General features: G+C 41.0%; 2 protein-coding genes across 4 annotated transcripts in view; both read left to right on the forward strand.

Annotated features, from left to right (window-relative positions):
- golga4 (golgin A4) overlaps nt 1-11955 on the forward strand; it is a 29093-nt gene extending 17138 nt beyond the window's left edge. For 2 of the 3 annotated variants that reach the window (XM_049600328.1, XM_049600330.1), the window contains 9 exons: nt 45-166; nt 606-736; nt 1815-1901; nt 5351-5377; nt 5549-5617; nt 5980-6055; nt 9432-9517; nt 11017-11103; nt 11234-11955. In XM_049600328.1, coding sequence (XP_049456285.1) covers nt 45-166; nt 606-736; nt 1815-1901; nt 5351-5377; nt 5549-5617; nt 5980-6055; nt 9432-9517; nt 11017-11103; nt 11234-11248 — 700 coding nt within the window. In that variant the 3' untranslated portion in view covers nt 11249-11955. The remainder of the gene's footprint in view (nt 1-44; nt 167-605; nt 737-1814; nt 1902-5350; nt 5378-5548; nt 5618-5979; nt 6056-9431; nt 9518-11016; nt 11104-11233) is intronic. The other variant, XM_049600329.1, reaches the window with a different exon arrangement.
- A 1488-nt stretch (nt 11956-13443) lies between these two features.
- The window catches only part of itga9 (integrin, alpha 9), a 62423-nt gene continuing 55411 nt past the window's right edge, over nt 13444-20455 (forward strand). Inside the window, exons 1-5 of the mRNA XM_049600336.1 lie at nt 13444-13895; nt 14185-14312; nt 16644-16750; nt 18921-19044; nt 20246-20313. Coding sequence (XP_049456293.1) covers nt 13708-13895; nt 14185-14312; nt 16644-16750; nt 18921-19044; nt 20246-20313 — 615 coding nt within the window. The 5' untranslated portion in view covers nt 13444-13707. The remainder of the gene's footprint in view (nt 13896-14184; nt 14313-16643; nt 16751-18920; nt 19045-20245; nt 20314-20455) is intronic.

Raw genomic sequence — 20455 nt, forward strand, 5'->3', positions numbered from 1 at the left:
GTCAATACTAAATTAATAGATTTCCTTTACATGTGTTCTAATAGGCTGGAGTTGGAAGATGTGGAGATGAAGCACAATTCTGCCATCAAGCAACTAATGAGGGAGTTCAACACGCAGATGGCTCTGAAGGAGAGGGAGCTGGATACAGCAGTGAAGGAGGCCATTGGTGAGGCGGGAGGAAATTATCCTCCATTCATCAAATTGAACTGACAAAACTTACAGCTGTGTTGTAAAGGACACAAGTGACTGAGAATATTATCTCTTGTTGTGGTGTAATCATCTCAGTAACTACAGTCTACCTCTGCTTTAAGCAACCAATCTTAAAATGGAAAAATCAAAGTGACTATGTCTGACTTTCATGTACAACAGTAGGGTGGAATAAGTACATGGAAACATGGTACAGTTTTTAATCTTGACACTGGGCAGAACAAAATTAAGGGATCATTACATTTGGAAACAGTGCGTCTGAATTGCCATGTTTCCTCGTTTCCTCTATGGTTAAATCGTGTTAGGTTCCAGATGGGATGTGACTGAGCGGTTTGGAATATGAATTTGGTTAGTTTTTTATGTGCTAACTCTGGCTTCGCTCCCTTTCCTCTACACAGCGAAGGCCCAGGCTGTCGAGGCAGAGCTCATCACCAGCCATCGCGACGAAGCCAGTCAGCTGAGGAAGGTGATTACGAAGAAGGAGGATGATTTGCACAGAACTGTTCAGAAATATGAGGAGGTTTTACAGGTACTCTGAAAAGATGAAGCTCAGAAACATGTTTTCCTAAAACAAGAAGGAAATTAACCCCACCCATCATTTGGAAGCTGTCATTGCACTAGCTGGCAGCTACCCCTCCACCACCAGTCTAAACCATTCATTTCCAACATTTTCATCAGACATGCCCCCCAGCCCCATTCAGATGAACTCAGGTATCCCTACATTTACACCAACCATCATTTTCCAGATGTGCTTATTTTAAATCAGCTTCTGATTCATTTTAAAGCAGAAATAGACCTTTTGTTTTTTGCTTTAACATATCGTTATGAAGTATGAATAATGACACCACCTTGGCTTCTTGCAAGCCTCTCTTCAACTATGCAGTTCTGTCTGCCACGGGGTAGAGTCTCCCAGGAAAATGAAGGCTCGATTTCCTGCACAAAGGAAGTATGTCAAACATTGCGCAGCCAAAACGGGATGAGGATAGCGCCTTTTTTTACTCCGCAAGCAACTATCGGTAGTTATCCCCATTTACCAGGCAGTATCAATGTGAGTTCTTTGTAAGTACTGTGGCAACAGTGGAACAACCGAGGTAACTTTAGAAACTCTACCCGGCAACAGCAAAAGCTTTTTATTTGTAAATTATTTCAGCTGTTTATCCATGACCTTTTTCTAATTATTCATCTGTTATTCATTACATTTTTACTTACTGCTTCTACTTCTTGGCTCGCTTGCTAACTCAGCTGACTAAATATTATGACACTTTTTTTTTTTTTTTTTTTAATCAAATCATAAATTCTTAACGATGTGTCTGAGGTCCTCTGGCAGCTCCAGTGAAGCACTGGTCTAGAAAAACCTTGACTTGATCATCAATGAACGCTTGCTGAATGATATATATTTGGAAAGTGGTCAGATGATTACTTAAGAACAGTCAGCGTCTGGTCGTAAAGTTTCTCCCCTAGTGTCTCCAAGCATAATTATAAGTGGGAGGTCTTCAATAAATAAAGGCAGCTCTTTGACTGAGTGATCAGACCGACATACTTGGGTTGTGATGCTGAGATGAAACATAGGAAATGACTCAGCATTTGTTATTTTTTTTCTTTTTCAGAATCGAGAGGAGGAGATGGGACAAAGAGTGTGGCAGGTTCAGAAGGAACTGGAGGAGTTGCAAGCAAAGAGCCATGACGCTGCTGAGGTACAAACATGTCTGTCCTCCTGTGTATAGTCACCAGGTCAAACATCTGTGGTTGGTGTCACAACTGGTTGATGTGTTGGGCACATTTTTCCGTTTACACAGATGTAGAAAAACATACCTGCAGCTATTAAAGTCTGTGAAATATAAAACTGGTGGTGTAGATTAAATTTATATAGTGATTCTGTTGAAATCATCAGCCATTGTGAAGTCACGTCACAATGGTTGTATGAAGTCATTATTTTCAGCTCTCTCTCCTCCTCGGGGAAAAGGCTGTCTGATGGAAGCATTACAAGTTTTGAATGACAGCCCAATCCAGACACATATTTGTGTCCATACCGCGAGGCCCTTTCGGATACATTTATTATTTGAGAGTTCACATCCAGGTTAAAAATTTAGCAGTATTCGGTTATCTTTCCTTTGTCTTGCTTTGTAATTGAAGGATTCCGTCTAAGAGCTCAGGGACAATTTGCTCACATACTTCGCTCTGATCAGTGTCTCGCTCCAGCCGTGTGGCTGCTCTCCAAAGTGCGCCGGATGCTGTGAAGCTCGTCTGAATCACTCAGGAATGTTCCCCTCGGAAAACAGAGATTGTGAGGCAGCAGCAAGCCTCAATCCCTGTTCTCAATTATCATCATACGACGTGATTTTGGACCTCAGATTTATACTGCAGCAATACTCAGAGGCAAGACTCGCATACTGGAGAGGGGCCAGAAAGGACAAAAGTACTCCAGGGAGACATTTTACCCAGGTGTTGAGGTGCCGTTAGACCCTTCTTCTACCTTTTGCGCTGTGTCCAGATGCACACAAACACAAAGAGTTACGTTGCTCTCTCTGCTGCATTTTTCCCTGGTGAGGTAATAACTTTATGGGTGGATTGTATGGGTTCATGCTCAGGGAGGCCTTTCCTTACAACGGGCCTCACAAACCATTCTTCATTTAGACAGTGGGTCAGTGTGTCTCTCCATAGAGACAGCAAACCAACACTCTTGGAGAAGTACAACTCCAGTTTAGACCGTCTGTGCTGACTTTACTGGGCATGAACTTGTCCTTTAATTTTACTGTCCAATTAAAGACCAAGGCAGGTATTATTCTTCTTTGTCTTGTCAAAAAACACAACTTAAGACCAAAACTGACAGTGGGTTAGTCCATCTCAGCTCTTTTAGACTTCTTCCACCTGTATGTGGCTCAACAATGGGTCACTATATGGTTATTGTCAAATAATTTCCAACAACTGGGCACTGTAGTTTTTAGAAAACATTACCAAAACAGGACTAAATTGCCTATTTATTGGGAACTATTTTCAGCAGTGGATTAATACAGATTTGTTGCTCTAGCACAGGGGTTGCCAACCTTTACTATCAAAATATATCTGCCTGGAGTTGAAAACATATTTGAGCCTTACAATGAAGGTGCCGTAACTGAATTAGCCTATCAACATTAGCAATAGCTCTAAATGAGCATTCGTTAATATGTTTTAACACAAAGTGGCTACTCTTCAGTGGGCTATTAGGTACTAGGGCCGTAACAGTACATGTATTTGTGTCGAACCGTTCGGTACGCGACTTTCGGTTCGGCACGACCCTGTACCGAATTATTGGGCGCAGGATATTATTTTATTTTATTTTGTTTTATTTTAATTCCGTTTTTGCGAGCCGAACCATTTAAAATATCTAGTTCCCCGACGGACATAATTGAGTGACGGACTGAGTCCGACAGTAAATCTCCGCTTTTACTTTGTGCAGCGCATTCTCGCATTTTGACAACATGGCAAGTGAGCCTAACGAACCTGAAGACCTACCTGCAAACCTTAAGTCCTCCGTTTGGGAACACTTTGGTTTCAGGATAAAATACGAAGATGGAAATAAACAAGTTGACAAGACAAAAGCAGTGTGCCGACACTGCAGAACAGCGGTCGGTATGTACTTGGAAACACGTCTAACATGCTAACGCATCTAAAGCGACACCACCCGAGTTTGAACATTAACCGGCACGACTAGAAAAAGCAATCTGGTGCAAGCTACGATATCGTCGTCGTTTAAAAAGAAAGAGCGTTTCCCTGACCATCGCGCTAAAGAAATAACCAACGCCATTGGAGCAGAGTAAAATTGTTTAAGCTGCACTTTAGATATAAGCATGTTTTGTTTACTGCACTTTAACAAAGTGGGAAAGATAAGTAAGTTCCTAGTAAAACTGAATCTGAGCAGGCTTTAATGCTGACCAGCTGCACTATACTTTTTATTTTAATTGAGTAAAACTGTTAAAGCAGAAATTTATATTTTTCATTCAAAAAATGTGTTAAAAAAACAGCAGGATTTTATATATATTTGTTTCATTCAAAAATTGTGTAAAAGAGTTAACTGCTGTGGTGGTATGTTTTAATAAGGTTACCAATAAGTAAAAGATATTTAATAGTAGATATCTAATAGTTTAATAGTAAACGAACCATGACTTGTGTACCGAGGTACGTACCGAACCATGATTTTTGTGTACTGTTACACCCCTATTAGGTACTTTAACTTTGCAGCTCTGGCAACGTAAACAAATCTGTCCTTGCATTATTAAATTGCCTCTGAGACTTTTCCCTTTTTTAGATTTGGAATCCATTGCTAGCCTAGCTAGAGTCAAGACTAGCCAATGCCAAATGTGAGTAAGGGTTTTTACAAAATTTAGATGAAAATGTGCAAGGCTGTAGACATATGACGCACATTTTTAGTTGACAAAACACTTATACATATCTTTAATTTGGTGTATGGGCTAGAGTAAAAATCGGTTTAGGCCTAGAGCAATGATAAATGAGAATTAAAATGTTAACAAATGAATTATTCATTCATCATTTTTTGTCAAAGCCACAGGGAGCTACTGGAGAAGGGCTAATGAGCTGTGTGTAGCTTACCTTTATTCAAGAAAGTAATGCGTTTGTTGGGTTGGCTCAAGATAAACTACAATGCCCATGTTCATTGTAATTAAGGAACATGTCACCCTGTGCAACAGAGTGGCTCACTGATGTGTTTTTTATATTTTATGGAGCTCTGTGGCACACAGGAATGAGCTTTATTGGCTTCATTAGGCTTTGCATGCATAATACTTGTTAGTAGGATCAACTTATTGTTTTTGGTCTTTTAATGGGATTTAGAGAAACACTTCTGGTGCACCAATACCAAAAACTATTGTAATGTTATGCTTTGAAATGTTAAGTAGTGTTGCATAAAAATTTTGATTGAAAAAGTCTTTTTTTAATGGCAAATGGGCATTTCTGGTCTAGTAACACAGATTTTCCAGCTGTGTAACTAGTTGAAAACTGTGCATTTACTATTGTTTTGTCTGTGACTCCTTATATTTTTCTGTATATGGTCCACAATTTTTAAAAAAGTTTGGCCACCTTTGCCCTTGACTGTGTTTTTATTCTATTGTTAAATTTTGTATCTTCCCCTTTTCTCTTCTTTATTTAGGCACAGATGAGCACAGAAGAACTACAGGTATGTTTGCTGGCTCCAGTATCACTGGTTTTACTGTTTCGGAGATCCATATCATTCACCATTCATACCACTGTAAAACAGTTGATTATCAAGAAAACATGCATCACTGATAGACACACTATTCTTGTGCAGTTCTCATTGACACTGATGTTTTGTCCTTCTCCTCCTCAGGCTCAGCTTGCTGAGAAGACGTCTCTGCTAAGCGAGGCTCGGCTGAAGGAGCAGGGCTTTGTTGAGACAGTGAGTGTTGGGCCCCGTGTGTGCACTTCACGGGGACAAGTGAACAGCAAATCCCACGCAGCATATTCCCATGTTTCTGTGGCCTGCAGCAAGAGCAGCTACTGCTCTCCTGCTGCACCGACTTAATTACAAAGCACATCTGTTTACATTTGGTTTAACCCTATAAACAATCACAGCAACGCCTCCCACAGTTTTTCTCACACACATCGTCATTCTCACAAACATCCCTTGAGGACGATCTACAGAATGCTTACTTGTGTCCCATGCAACAATTAAGCTAATGCATAGAATTAACCCACTGGGGTCAAATGGCTTTTTTTAAGTTATTAATCTGTGCATGCATGTGTGTTTCTCCACGGTAGATTCACTCGCTTGAGGACAAGATTAAATGTTTCCACCGAACCACTGTTGTAACTCATCTCGGGAGCACGTACAAAGGTAATGTTGACGCCATGAATCACTTAGTTCTGCTTCTTGAGCCAGGTTCCTTTTTAGATCGGCACAACAGAGATGCAACTCAAAATGATGAAACACAGTGCAATATCATGGAAAACACACGCACAGCACACACTACATACACCTGTAGTATAAAGCTACATCCACACTAATAAGTTTTTGTTTTGAAATGCATAACTATTGCTACATGTACGCCAATATGAAGCCAACATGGAAGTGCCAAAAACTGTAGTTCTTTGAATGGCCGCTTAAAACTGTCTCCAGAGGTCAATCCACATAGATCCCCGTGTTGAAATGCCCAACTTTAAAGCAGGAATGAATGTGTTAACAGGCCAGAGCAACCAAAAAAACAATTTTGGTGCCACGCTGCTTTGAGTGACAGGCTGTGACAGGCTGTCTGCCGATAGTGTCATCTGCCTCTCAGTCAGATCCACCCCGCGCTCCACCACAGCTCAAGTCTCTTATCCAAACATGGTCACATCTGGCTCCAAAAAACCAAGATGGTGACAGCCTCAGTGCCAAACTCAAGGGGCTCCAAAACAGGGGTCCACAAACCAGTGGGTGGTGTTACAGAGGTTATGTCCATCATATGTACAGTCTATGTTTCACACCTAGCGTCCACACTAACCCGGCGCTTTGGAACCCTCTAAAATTGAGCCCTTTAAAAACGCTGGTGACCCTGTTTCACTTTCAAAACTTTGGTTGTGTTTTTGTCCGGACAGGCGAAAATTAAGACTTTTGAAAATGATGGCATAGACACTCATATTCGCTTCCTGATTGGGTCTTATCAGCTGTCGGCACCAGTCAAATTTTTGCAGTATTTGTTTTGCGATGACTCCCAATCTGTTTTCCACCACCTTATACTCATGTGTCACTTTCAGTAACAGTTCCAAGTTGTTGTCAGTCCAAGCAAAGAAATCTCTGGTCTTATTTTTCGCCATCTCCGCAGTATGCGCTGTAACTGAGCAACCAACCATAGAGTAGACAATTTGCTTCCTGTACATGGGCACGCTCACGCTCAATGAGTCTATGGTCATGTGATATGCTTTTTAAAGGCATGTTAATATGAACCGAGGTTGTTTCTGAAATGGTGTTTAAACGTTGATCGTTTGGTTTTAAAATGCTGTTTTAAAATGAAAATGTGTTAGTGTGGATATAGCCTAAGAGACATACTTAACTTTTTTTTTTTTATTGTCATAAGGATTTAGAACACAGAACATATGATTATATTTCATATTAACATGTAAATTTTCTAGTTGTTGTAGCCGAGCTGCTCTGTAGGATCTCAGAGTTGGTGCTCTGTACACACTACCAGTAGTCTTCCTAATCTGCCAGCCCCCACATCGCTTTGTGGATCAGAGATGGGACAAAAGATGCAGACCCTGAGAAGTATGTGGGTGTGTGGCCTGGTTTAAATGTGCTGTTGAGGACATTTTAGCCATCTAAGCGTGATTTTAGGCGTACTGGTTAAGTTGAGAGCTGTGGTTATAATTAAGGTTATAGTTAAGAGTTAGGGTTAGACATACAACCACTGTGGTTAAGGTTAGGGTTAACCTCTGGGTGCTGACTGTAAGTCACTGCAGTATCCCAAAGTATACCATAAACTGAGCGTGGTGTGTGTGTGAGAGATATGGGGGAGATTGAGTGAATTCTACCCTCCTCTTAGAGCTTCCCTGCTGGTGTAATAAAGAGAATCTGCTGTCAGAAGGGGGGCGGTGAAGAAGCCATCCTTGGATTTAATGGGTTTTGCAGATTTTGTTCTTAACGTTTCCCACACAGGACCCTGCAAGCACAAAGACTTTTACTCCTCAAATCCTCTACTTCCAATACACATACTATATCCAACCTAATACCCACTCTATCCTGCATGTATTTAGGATTGCAGTACTTATTAGTGAAAGTGTCTTCAACTCATTATGAATCTGTTGAGCCTACATAAATCACAGAGCTGTGGTTTCAGGTTGAATCAGAGGGCTGCTTTTATGTGGGGTGGGACGGTAGGCTCTGCTGGGGCAACATGGGGTCAGGAGGACAAAGGCTATGGGATTTACTGGTGACCCATAACTTCACACAAGAGATCAAAGAGTTGTTTGCACCTCCGTATCACCTTTTCCGGCCCTCTAATCACACAGTCTCTTTCGGCACATGCGGGGACTTTTAGCGTCACCTGAATGATTATTATTATTATTCCAGATAAGCAGGGAGCACGTGGGTGTTGTTCCATATTAAAAACCTGATGGGGGACATTTCAGAGGAAGAAGCAGTAGTCTAAGTGTTGCCAGCCCCGTCCGTCCGTGCTGTAACACAGTTTCCCATTCATTGTTTTTTTTAGAGGGATAATGGCTTTGGGCATAGAAGTAAAACGTACATTGTTTGACTCGTGTGGTATTAATGTGCTCATGCTGGGCCTCGCCATTATTTCCTTTGCTTATAGTTGTGCTTTGTATATGGTTGCTAACACAAACATGATGCTCTGGGTTGTTGTTGGGTCAGAATTCAGCTGGAGTATTTGACAGTGACAGGCATTGTGTGCAAGTCTTACTATAAAACTAGACAAGAAAATTTGTAACGTCTTTAGAAGTTCATCACGATCTTATAGTAAAGTTTTATTTATTTATTTTACTATATTAAAATAGAAAGTCTCTTTTACAAGAGAAGCCTGGCTACAATGGCAGCAGAGCGTACTTAACACAAAACATTCACATATCTCACAGTAATAGGACCTGAGAGGCAATGAGTGAGAGCGAAGCTTGAATCTCTAGAACAATCAATTCTTCATTAAATATTTAAAATTATTACGGCTGATTAGGGGTGTAAGAAAATATCGAAACACTTGGATATTTTCGTGACATCGATTCTCAAAAACGCTATCGATTTTTTTTTTTTTTATTGTTTAGGGGTTTTTTTTTATTTTCTTAATTTGTTTACGTGAAGAATCCTGCAGGCACTTTCACTTTATTGATTTTTACTGATGATGTAAGCAGATGTTAATTCCTTTGCACAAAAAGTAGTGCTCTAATGTTGGAGGTTACAGTGACTGTGATAAATACAAATGCAGATCCTACTGATCTGAATACATGAAAAAGGAAAACCTTTATTTTGAACATGGCGATGTGTTCTTTATACTGTAAGAGTTGTTCTAAAATTAGATTAAAAGAAAAACGCAATATATCGCCTTGCTTATGTCAATATATCACAGTATATTGAATTATAACCCCTGTGTCATGATAGGTATGGTAATGTCAGACTGTTGCCGATACGCAGCCCTACAGTTGACTTTTAAAGTCTTCCATATGCGCTATAGTGTGACTGATCAGGTCTCAGATGATTAAATGGCTGTTTTTGCTTGTTTTCACAGATCCTGGATACAACAGCAGCGAAGCTACTGAGATGGAGTACCTGAGGAAGGTGTTGTTTGAATACATGATGGGACGAGAAACAAAAGTATGCTTTCATATTTTTTTTTTTTACAGTGTTATAAATGTTGTGTTTATGTGCTTACATTTTCTGGTTTTTGGTGGTTGACACTGAAAACACCAGAAACAGCAATGAAAGTAAATCCAAGGGTCTCTATTTTAATTCCTCAAGCTCATAACAGCAAACGCAGAGCATTACTGTAGGTCGCAGACAGTGCAAGTGTCTGCTGCTAGGGGTGTAAATCACAAGATTCTTCACAACAGATATAATATTGATTCTCTGGACAATCCAATATGTGCTGATATCACAAAGTTTACCCCAATACTATTTGGATTAGATTCAATTCAGCGGCCTGTGATCGACACAAGACAGTATCAGTAAATATCCTCATAGTCTATTTCTTGGCTGCTTACCGTTATCTGCCTGGTGCTAGACCACTGGCATTGTTTGAAAGTTTAAAACAGAGTTGTGCTTGGATAGAAATGGTGACATAGATGTGCTATGGGAATTTAGAAAGAGATGGCTTATCTTAAAGATGAAAATATGTATGAATGTTTTCGCTCTGCATCACTAATATCAGGTCGCTGTTTATTTAATCAGTATATAGATCCAGATCAATGTATCATCACGCCCCTACCTGTCGCTGATTGCAGGGTGTGGTAATTAATAAATACATGTTAAGCCAGTCACATAACTGTTCACATACTAGCTTTGAAACAGCTGTGCCAATCACAGTGATCCATGACAACAATATCTTTACAAATGTAGAGATGCTTCTTTGGGAAATCATTTGATTGTCTGGATGTTGCAGAGTAACAGAATAAAACATGATCTGCAGATTTTTATTTTAAGTTGGAAAGGAGACCATGTAAAGCCACTGCAGTGAAATAAAGTAATGATTTCAGTGAGTCAGACCATCCCATTTGTTTAGCGAGACACCCGTTAACCTCTGACCACACAAAACGTGAGACCATTTAGGATGCTATATAAAAGTCATGTTGCGTCCAGCCTTCTTGGGTTCAAATTAACAGTGATCACCCTAATTAACAGTGCTGTTGACATGGTCCTAAAGTCAGCGGGATTTTCCCAGCTCTTCAGCAAACAGTTAGTCTTTATGGCAACATGGCAGACCTCCCCGGCGCAGAGGATGTCCCCCAGGCTGCCTGCTAGCGCATACATCTCGCATGACGCAGACTTGCCATTTAAAGACATGCTGGCCTTGTTTAGTGCAAGTTGAGCGGTTATATTTCCTACACAGCAGCACTGTTTCTGATTATCCCATGTGTTTACGGGGAAATGCATGCACCCTGGCAGATAGGCCTGGACTTGTTTTTTTTTTGGGGTCTTGTTGGACTTTAATTGACAGAGAACAAGCTCGATTTGTTTGAATCATGGTGTTAAAGGTGGGGTTAGTGTGTCTGGTGTTGGTGTTCATGAAAGGGATATGGAGAATTTGTACTAGAAACACAGGTCTTCTTAAAAAGCTTTTTGTCAAGCATTTTCTTTTATTTGCTCCTCATCCACAGACGATGGCCAAAGTGATTACCTCCATGCTCAAGTTTCCTCCGGACCAAGCGCAAAAGGTTTTGGACAAAGAAGATTCAAAAGCGATTGTAAGCATCTTCACCTGCTGAGGATACTTTCAGCTCATTCCCAAAAGTCACCTCAGTCCTCTTGCAGTTAAAACATATTCATCATTACTGATTGCACAGTTGAATTAATTTCATATCTGTCTCTCCACAGCCTTGGTTACGATGAGCGTGTGAATGATTCAGGTATTAATGGATGAAAATCTGCTGCTGCTGCTGCTGCTGCTGAAGGGAGCGACTGCCATGGATTTGATCAAGCCCTTCTCTCTGCATCTCGTGTTATGTTATGTGTGTGAATGTTTGTATGTGTGTGTGAGCGCACACTGGGACATAAGTGTGGTGTGTGTGCGCGCGCGTGTGTGTGGTGCCGTATGCGTGAATATATCTAAAGGTATGAGGGATATAAGAGAATATGCCAGAAACACAAATCTTCCATAAATCTAGTTTTACCCTGAAATTAAGTTTTGTTAATTTATACGTTTTAGATGAGGTGAAATTATTTTCCTTTTATTTTAGATTGTGTCTATACAAATTGGCTTGTGCAATAAATGATATCATTATCACGTGTTTGACGCTGACAGGTCAGTTGATTTATTAGGTTTCTGTGTTGTGCTGTCGTCTGAATCACTTCCTGTGTAAAACTGTAAACGACCCTTTAACTGTGCACTCGCACCACGTTAAGATATACTGGCCTCTGGACCTTGTTTAACAGCTTTTCTATGCTTTATATTTTGTCACTACACTGACATAGAGACATAAATAAACACAAAAAAACACAAAAACTGTAAATTGTATTATGATAATTAAGACTACTATAGGGCACTATATGACTTGCTATACATTTTCAAACTAACAAAATAAATCCTATTTACAGAACACCTTTTGTCACTCATTTATTCTTGTTATCATACAGTGTTGTCTGTGTTCAATTCAACTGCTTATCTCATTACCTGGTTTTGCATTGTTAAGGCTGCAGAACAGAGGATAAAGCATGATAACATCCTGTTGAAATAGACACGTGGGATGAAGACATCACAACAAATCTAGGTTTTAAAGATCTTGTCTGGTCACATCTTCAGTGAGGGTGACCTTTGTTTGACCTTTCCTTCACAACAGAAATGCAGTTTTACATATATATGATTCACATGCATGTATTAGACCATGGAAACCTGTATTTAACAGGGATCAGAATAAACTATCAGTCAAGTCCAGTTGTGGAGTGTAACTGAGTACAGTAACTAAAGCACAGTACTTAAGTATAAATGTGAGGTACTCTTACGTGAGTACTTTAATGCCATGTCACTTTCTACCTCTATTTCACTACACTTCAGAGGGAAATACTGTACTTTTTTACTGCACTACAATTATTTGATTACTTTACAAATCAAGATTTTTGCACGAAACCATGTGAAAATATACAAATGCCGCTGAAATGATCAGTTGATTGATTGGAGAATAAATGGCAGCCATTTTTTAAAGCAAAAACATTTCATGGTTCCAACTCCTCAGATGTGACAACTTGCTGCTTTTTGTTTTAATTACTGTATTTTTGCTTTAGTAAATGGGTTTAAAATTTTCTGCACTGAGTACATTTGCCATCACCACCTAAATAAATTTTCCCTTTTGTACTACAATACAAGATAGCACTTAGGATTACCATGACCTGGATGATTGTAGATCTTCACTAGCATGTTACATACTTTTACTTAAATGACATTTTCAGTGCAGGACTTTTACTTGTAACATGGTGTTTGTATAGAGTGGTATTAGGACTTAAATAAAGGATCTGAGTTCTTCCTCCACTACTATTAAGTGTTAAAAAATACAAGGAAATTGACTCTGGTTCTCTGTTGCTTTCACTGTACATACTGTATAATTAAATAAATACTGTATTATTAAAAGTAACCACTAAAAATTCTCTCCAGAAATGTATGAAGACTCATAGAAATAATAATATGTGTCTCATGTGACTTTTACTCCAAAAAAATGTGGAAATATTCCAAAATTTCATTAATGATCTATCAGAATCGATTAATATGTAAATATAAGTGAGTTGCATTTTGAGACTGTAAAACGTTAGATGGCAGCAGTGCGCCCTCATCCCACAGTTTAGGTGAGCGGAGCCCCCAAAGCCCACGGGTGAAATGTGATGCTTTGCGCCTCAAAAACCATCCGCGTCTCTCCATGACCGTGTTACCAGTGTCAGCCCACTAGGATGAAAACGCACGTTCCGCTTTCACCTTTCAGATTAAAACCCCCGACTTGCAGCAGCACTTCAATCACCAGCGATGCTTTTATTTTGAGTGAACCCCTTTGTATTTCCGGTCTTATCTGATTAACTTGACACAAGTGACCGCATTTATCTCCACGACAGGGAGCCTGCAAGCAACAACTTTCTCAGATTGACACAGAATGGAGAGAAGCTGACGCACCGTTATTTACCGGACCGTTAACTTTCCTCCTCAAGCTTTTCCTCATGCCATCACAGCCTACATGCTGCGCTAGACGAGGACAAAACAACTGAAAGATAGTTTTGTAACACTTTGACAACTCAAGAGCTGACAATTCCTCCTTATTTTTTTTTCGTTCTTCTACTTTTTGGACACTTTAACCGCGTTATTACGCACGATGCGCAAAGGGATGGCTCCTCTTCAAAGACACAAAACGGGAGTACAGAATGTTTTTTATGTCTATCTCTCTATTTCAGTGGCTTATTCTTACAATATAGACTTAGAACATCCTTTGGTGTTCCGCGGACCAAATTCTAGTTTTTTTGGCTACTCAGTGCTGGAGCACTATCATGACAACACACGCTGGTGAGTCCCCATGTTTTACTGTTCCTGGAAATGCTGTTATTTTCTGCCAGAGATGCAATGTATTTGTACTTTTGAAACTAAGGCTGAAGTGTTAGAGTTCAGGCTGCATCCACATCCAATTAATACATATAATAATGCGTAATATTCCTCATGAACAGCCATTTCTGCTTCTACTGTAACTTTTCCTGCTTGAAAAATATATATATTGTAATTTTAATGTTTCAGTAGCACAGATTAGAGATACTGTAAGGTGTTTGTCCCATTCTCTCCCCTCTCCTCGTGTCTGCAGGGTAATAGTAGGGGCACCAAAGGCAAACTCGACCTACAGTAGCTCTGTGCACTCTCCTGGAGCTGTATATAAGTGTCGAGTTCACAGCAACCCAGAGCGCCGCTGCACAGAGATGGATCTGGGAAGAGGTCAGTCACCACTGCCTGCAGCATAAATACAAGAGCACACAATGACATCAACTCTAACTGCAGCCTCAGGGCAATGCATGTACAGCATCTCGCAGAAAACTTCACTCTCTGGTACTACAGTCCACACACATGCTGAGCTTCCCTGCAGCTTTTCCTTGTCCACTCTTTGCCTAAACTCCCCCAAGCATCTGTTTTGTTTTATCAGAATAATGCAGCCTTATACTCCTCCTAACAGTGCCACAGTTGTTCTTTTAGTCCTGAACCTGCTATATGGAGAGACATGCAAAAAAACAAGAGGATCCAGTGTGCAGAGGTCTATAAATATTTTTGATAAATATGATTTATGCTTCTGCTAATATTTTCCAAGCACGTGAGCCAAAAAGTTGAGCTTCAACCCCCCTCGGCCCTGGTTCTGTTCTTGTGGTCAAAAAAGCCAGGATGCAGGCATGGCTTTAATATTAACCCCGTGCTCAGTCAATGTGTCACCCCAAAAAAAAAACATCATTATCAGAGCGAGCGTGTGCTGCTCGGTGCTCAGTGAGCCACATGGACCAGAGGAGCTGAACTCTGACGGGCCTCTGGGAGCACAACACACACTGACATAGAGAAACACTCACAGTTACATGCCATTGTGCTGAATCAACTGCCTGCAGGGAGAAAGAGAATAAAACTTGGAGGAAAGAGGGGGATAAAAATGCAAGAGAAGATGTGGACTCTTAAAAAGTGAAGCTGTAGAGGTGCCACAGATCTTTGTCTTTTTATTGGCTTTATTCTCCTTGTTCTGCACATTTATGTTTATTTTACTTTCAGTGGATTTTTGTTCTTAATCGTCTTCCTGATTTATGTATCATAAAGAAGGTCCAGTATTCAAAGTCAATAATGTTAACAGCATTATAAAGCAGTGTATATTGTACAGTAAGTTATTTGGATTTTGAAATTTGATGACATATCATCAGGCAGCTGTGGCACAGGAGGTAGAGTGGTTATCTGGCACTGGAAAGGTTGGTGGTTCGATCCTTAAATGGCCCCTGCTGTCCAAGTGTCCTTTCACAATATACTGCACCCCAAATTGCTGTGTGATGTTTATCTGCTGAGCAGGTGGCACCTTGTATGGTCATTGGCCATCAATGTATGGATGTGTGTTTGAACGGGTCAATTGTACTTGTGTTGTAAAGTGCTTTGAGTGGTTGCTAAGAATAGAATATCGCTGTATAAATGCAATCAGTTTACCATTTGGGGTTGAGGTCAGTGCGAGGCCTTTTTTATTGCTTACTAATGTTGAATATATCGATTCAAATGGCTTTATTATAAAAATAATCCATAGCTGCTGCCCTCACGGGATCTTAAAAATGTTTGTGTATGTTATGTGTTAAAAATGGAACATATATCAATATTATCAGACTTGTTTAAAGGTCACATATTGTGCTTATTTTTAGGTTAGTGCTTCTATTTTGGGTTTCTACTTGAACATGTTTACATGCTTTAATGTTCAAAAATCATGTCATTTTTCACATACTGGCCCCCTAAACATACCTGTATTGACCCTCTGTCTGAGACACTCCTTTTTACCACCTGTCTCTTTAAGCCCCCCTCTCAAAAAAGCCTATTCTGCTCTGATTGGTCAGGGTTCCTGGATCTTTGATATCTGCACTTTTGGTGTCTCTGCACCATCATTGCAGCTGGGAGAATGACCGTAACGGCTCTGTAGTGGCAGTTTCTATGTGGCAACAGCTTGGGTTCCTGTTTACTTCCTGTCAGCTGCTGTTGTTCACCTAGACTGCAAAACATTTCAAGAAACTTATCAGGAAATACAAAGGGACCAGTTTAGAATGTTTATGTTTCAAGTTTGAAGTGGTCTTCATAGTTAAGTTGTGACATCACAACGTCACAGAAATCCTGGTGGCTCGTTTAAAATCACAGTTTCTGAAACCGACCATGTGCATTTCTCTGTGGATTGAGCGTTTTGGAACTTTCACTGTATTTAAATAGCACCTATACCTGCTTTATATTAAAATAGACACAGAAATCTGACTCATTGCAATATGGGACCTTTAACACTCAGATATTGATATTGATATTGACCTCAAAAATCCGGTGTTAAATGTCATAACAGATTTTTACAGTATTTGCCTCTACTGGATGCACAGCCTTTTTTAATCTTTCATATACATATTTTAATCTGTCAACTGTATAAACATCTCTTGCGCATTCAGCAGAAATAAAGACTAAAACTCAAAAGTCAAAAAGCTGACAGTGTCTAACAAGCAACAGTACTTGCTCCAAGACATCCTGATGACTCAACGTCTGCAAACTGCTCTCATTGTCTTTCAGGAAACAAGCCGAGAGAGTCATGTGGGAAGACGTGTCAAGGGGACAGGGACGATGAGTGGATGGGGGTCAGCCTGGCCCGCCAGGACAGAGCCAACGGCAAAATACTGGTGAGTTCAGGGACGCAGCGCCACAGTCGCCCCACCAAATTGTTTAATGCGAAACATGTACACTCGTAAAAAACAGACCTGATTATGCCGACATCATTGCTACAAATGTCTTACCATGAACCGCACTGTGAAACCACAGCTGGTCTCAACATTACAGTAAAAAGGCCCGTCCTTCTCCTCTGTGTGACCGTGCTCACGAGCTCTGACTCAAGCAAAAAGTGAACTTTTGCAAACTCAAAGCTCACACAACTGAAGTGAGACAGCTTTGGAAACTGCTGTGTGGTTACATAATACTGTGAAACATTTACCTCGTGTTTGGAGCTGGACGAGCCAGTGGAACAGGGTTTGTCAAAAGTTGATTGTTGTTTATAAAAAAATAGGAGAGGGCTTTAGAGAAACCAGAAGACTAACTAGTGGTGCTAATCCCAGAGGTGCTTGGCTGGGTGTTTGCACAGAGATCATAGGGCAGCTGGCAGAGTTTGTTTAGGCTTCAGCCCCTCTGCGGTGGTCCCGTCCAAGGGCAGCCTTTCATTACACGTTAACCCCCATCTCCTGCGGAGGGTAGCGAGGAAACCAGCAGCCTTCCAGGACAGTTTGAAGCCGACTGCTGGACCGAGCAGCTCTTGAAACACTCATGACAGGTGTGTGTATGAATACCTGTCGCTGATTGACCTCCTCCTCTGGGAGTCAAGCAAATTATAAGAATTCCTTCTTCAAGAGGCATCCAGATAACTGCCTGGTCTTTTAAACATCTATTCCTTTCAATATGTTTGTCTTTGGTCCATTTTTTATACCTCAGTGGAATGTTTTGGCTTGATTTTCAAACCATGACCCAAAATTTGAAGAGTTCTTGGAGTTGTCAGTCTTGGGAACTTGTACAACAACAGGCTTTTATCCGCAGCACACTCCAGAGAGGGATATGATAAAAGCAAGGTGGTGACGCTCCAGAGCCACGTGTTGCTGTGCCTCTCTTTTTTTTATCTCATCTGAATGGACTCACGTTTCTGTGCAACAGGAGCGGCTGCTTGGCAGATGTGTACAGTGGTGATTTCATCTGCGCTTTCAGTGAAGGCCTTGTTTGTGACCAGCGAGCCCTTAAAACTGAACAGAAACATGACAACAACAGCGCAGACTCCAAGCCTTCTCTGCTGCGTCGACAGAACTTGTCAGCTGCTGCGAGAGCTGCTTTCGCTGTGTTTATGTCAGCTGATTGATCTTTTTTTTATTTTTTATAAAGAATCTGCTTCTACTCAAGGGGGAGAGTTCATGCTGGTATTGCTACTACTGTTGTCCAACGGCGTCCTTTGAAACACAAGCGTTTCTCAACACAGCTTCCAGACAGTCATCTGATGCTCTGTGTGTGCCCACAATCTGCCAAGCTCTTATATTCATTTAGATTGGCTGTGTATGTGTGTGTGTGTGTGTGTGTGCGTGCTGGGGGGGCATGCAGGGGGAGTTAAACAGCGTGAGGGGAAATGAAGTGAACTTTGTCTGCACAGAGGCGTCCAGATCTGTCCCCAGAGCCACAGGAGCTCCACCACCATCCCCCCAGGGTACTAAATTATTACCACATTTACACATTTATGCGGCGAGATTTGTGCAGAGTTTGAAATCGAGCCTATATTATCCTGTTTGCATATCGATCTGTGGAATGTTTTATTTTGGAAAACACAGCAGCAAAATATTGTTTTGAGAATTACTTGCTGTCTTTTTTAGAAACGAACACCCTGTTTCAACAGCAGCATAATAAAGTGGGAGTTTGTTCTCTGTCTTTTGATCCACTTTTTTTTTTTTGCTGTATGAACTTTTGGCCCCTCCAACTGCCTCTAAGGGCCGGAGGAGTTGTTTTGAAATTAAAACTTTTAAAAACATGATGTGAAGATTTTCTTGCTGCACATTAAATGCTGCTTAGGAAATACAGATCTCACGCCGCAGCTGAGATATTCACACCACAGACCATGGCTGTTATGGTCGATGGTTATGGCTGGGCTTTAAGTCCCCCTCTCATCGACGCTCATTTGACGGCCGCAGAGACGCACTGACTCCAGCCCAGTGAGGAAGGGGCTTAAACAATCAGCACGGTGGGGGAACCGCCTGCCTGCACTCTAAAGTGTTTGTGTTTACAGTATGAACGCGTATCTGAATTTATTTTTCTGCCTTTTTCCCACAGGCCTGCGCTCACCGCTGGAAAAATGTCTACTACGATTCGGAGCACATCCTTCCACATGGGTACTGCTCCATCATTCCTCCCACTCTGCAGGGCAGGACGAAGCCGCTCATCCCTTGTTATGAAGGTACAGTGGGGGCACAAATTTAATAAGGATTTTCCGTCATCATAACTCATATTAACTTCTCACGTAAGCCAGACACTAGGAAAGATCAAACACATCGCTGGGGGTGAGAAATCTTATTGGCTCAGTCCAGACTGGCTCCCAACCCTTTTGCCTCATAACCAATTAAAATCAAGCAAAGGCCCAGGTTATGGCCTCAGTGTGGATGTGAGCTGTGAGCAGTTAAAGTGTAATGCTTCTTCTCACATTGATTTTTGAAGGCCTGAAGATTTATTTCATATGAAAATAGAAGAAATTCAAGAAAAGCTCTGTTTATGTTCTTCTGTGGTTCATTTTATCATGGCACGTGATCTCTGCCGCCAACACCATCATCTGCTTCTGGCCTCTGATTGGTGTTCTGGCGCTGAGGACTAGTAGTGTGATCTCTCTTCCTCAGTCCAACACAAGTACTTTGGCAGGAGCCAGCTCCTACGATTGAAGACTTTGTTAAGCCAATATGAGTCTTTGTCCAGTGGTGATGGAGAGTTAGCATTCCCTGTGCACTTTTGCGCAAATGAAAAGCGTTTTCACAAAGATCTGATCATGGCACAGATTTTGGCTTTTCCAGAAATCAGGTGATTTTATGAAAGATTTGCTCGCTAAGTAGAGAGATCCGATTTTGTTATGGCTGTGGTAAATCAAATCCATTTGTGCTGCAGGTTGTGTTGGTTTGCACGCCCTTAACAACACTAAAAATCAATTTCCATTTAAAAAGTAATGTTCTGAATAACATTTGAAGCTGACTCATGCAAATGTGCTCTTCATATGTTTTGATATGTGACTCAGAGCTATTTATCAAAGCCTGTTTTACACCTTAATTGTGCTCCCATGTCAGGATTTCACTTCCTTCCGCAACTCTCTTTGCCAGCACTTGTGCAGAAGCCAGACAGATTATGCATAGGACTGTATTTCTAGTGCATTTCGCGCAGATCCAAGCTCAATATTTTTGTAACCTGAGAGCACTGTGCCCCCCCCCCTCTCCAAGTGAGAGGTCTTCTTGTTGAATGTGGTGTTGTACCCCTTCTCCCAGTCTGCTTTCTGGCCCCAGACTCCTCGTGGATGGGACTGGGACTTTGACTAGCTCCATATGGAATGCAGGAAAAACTCCAGTAAACGCTGGCTCAAGCACACAGTGAAATAATTTGTGGTTTGTTTTTTCTTACAGACTATAAGCAGAAGTATGGGGAAGAGCACGGCTCGTGCCAAGCCGGGATAGCGGGAGTTTTTACGGAGGTCAGTAACAGTGCTTGTTCATCTTCTTAATCCATGTAATACTCTCTTGTAGTCTCGCACAGACATATTTGTTTGGTGCCATCCAGACTCTATCGTCTGGACACTCATGGAGCCGATTCACTGTTTGTTAAAACTGAGCAGT

The sequence above is a fragment of the Epinephelus fuscoguttatus genome, linkage group LG16 (genome assembly GCF_011397635.1).
Source record: "Epinephelus fuscoguttatus linkage group LG16, E.fuscoguttatus.final_Chr_v1".
NCBI classification, from domain to species: Eukaryota; Metazoa; Chordata; class Actinopteri; order Perciformes; family Serranidae; genus Epinephelus; species Epinephelus fuscoguttatus.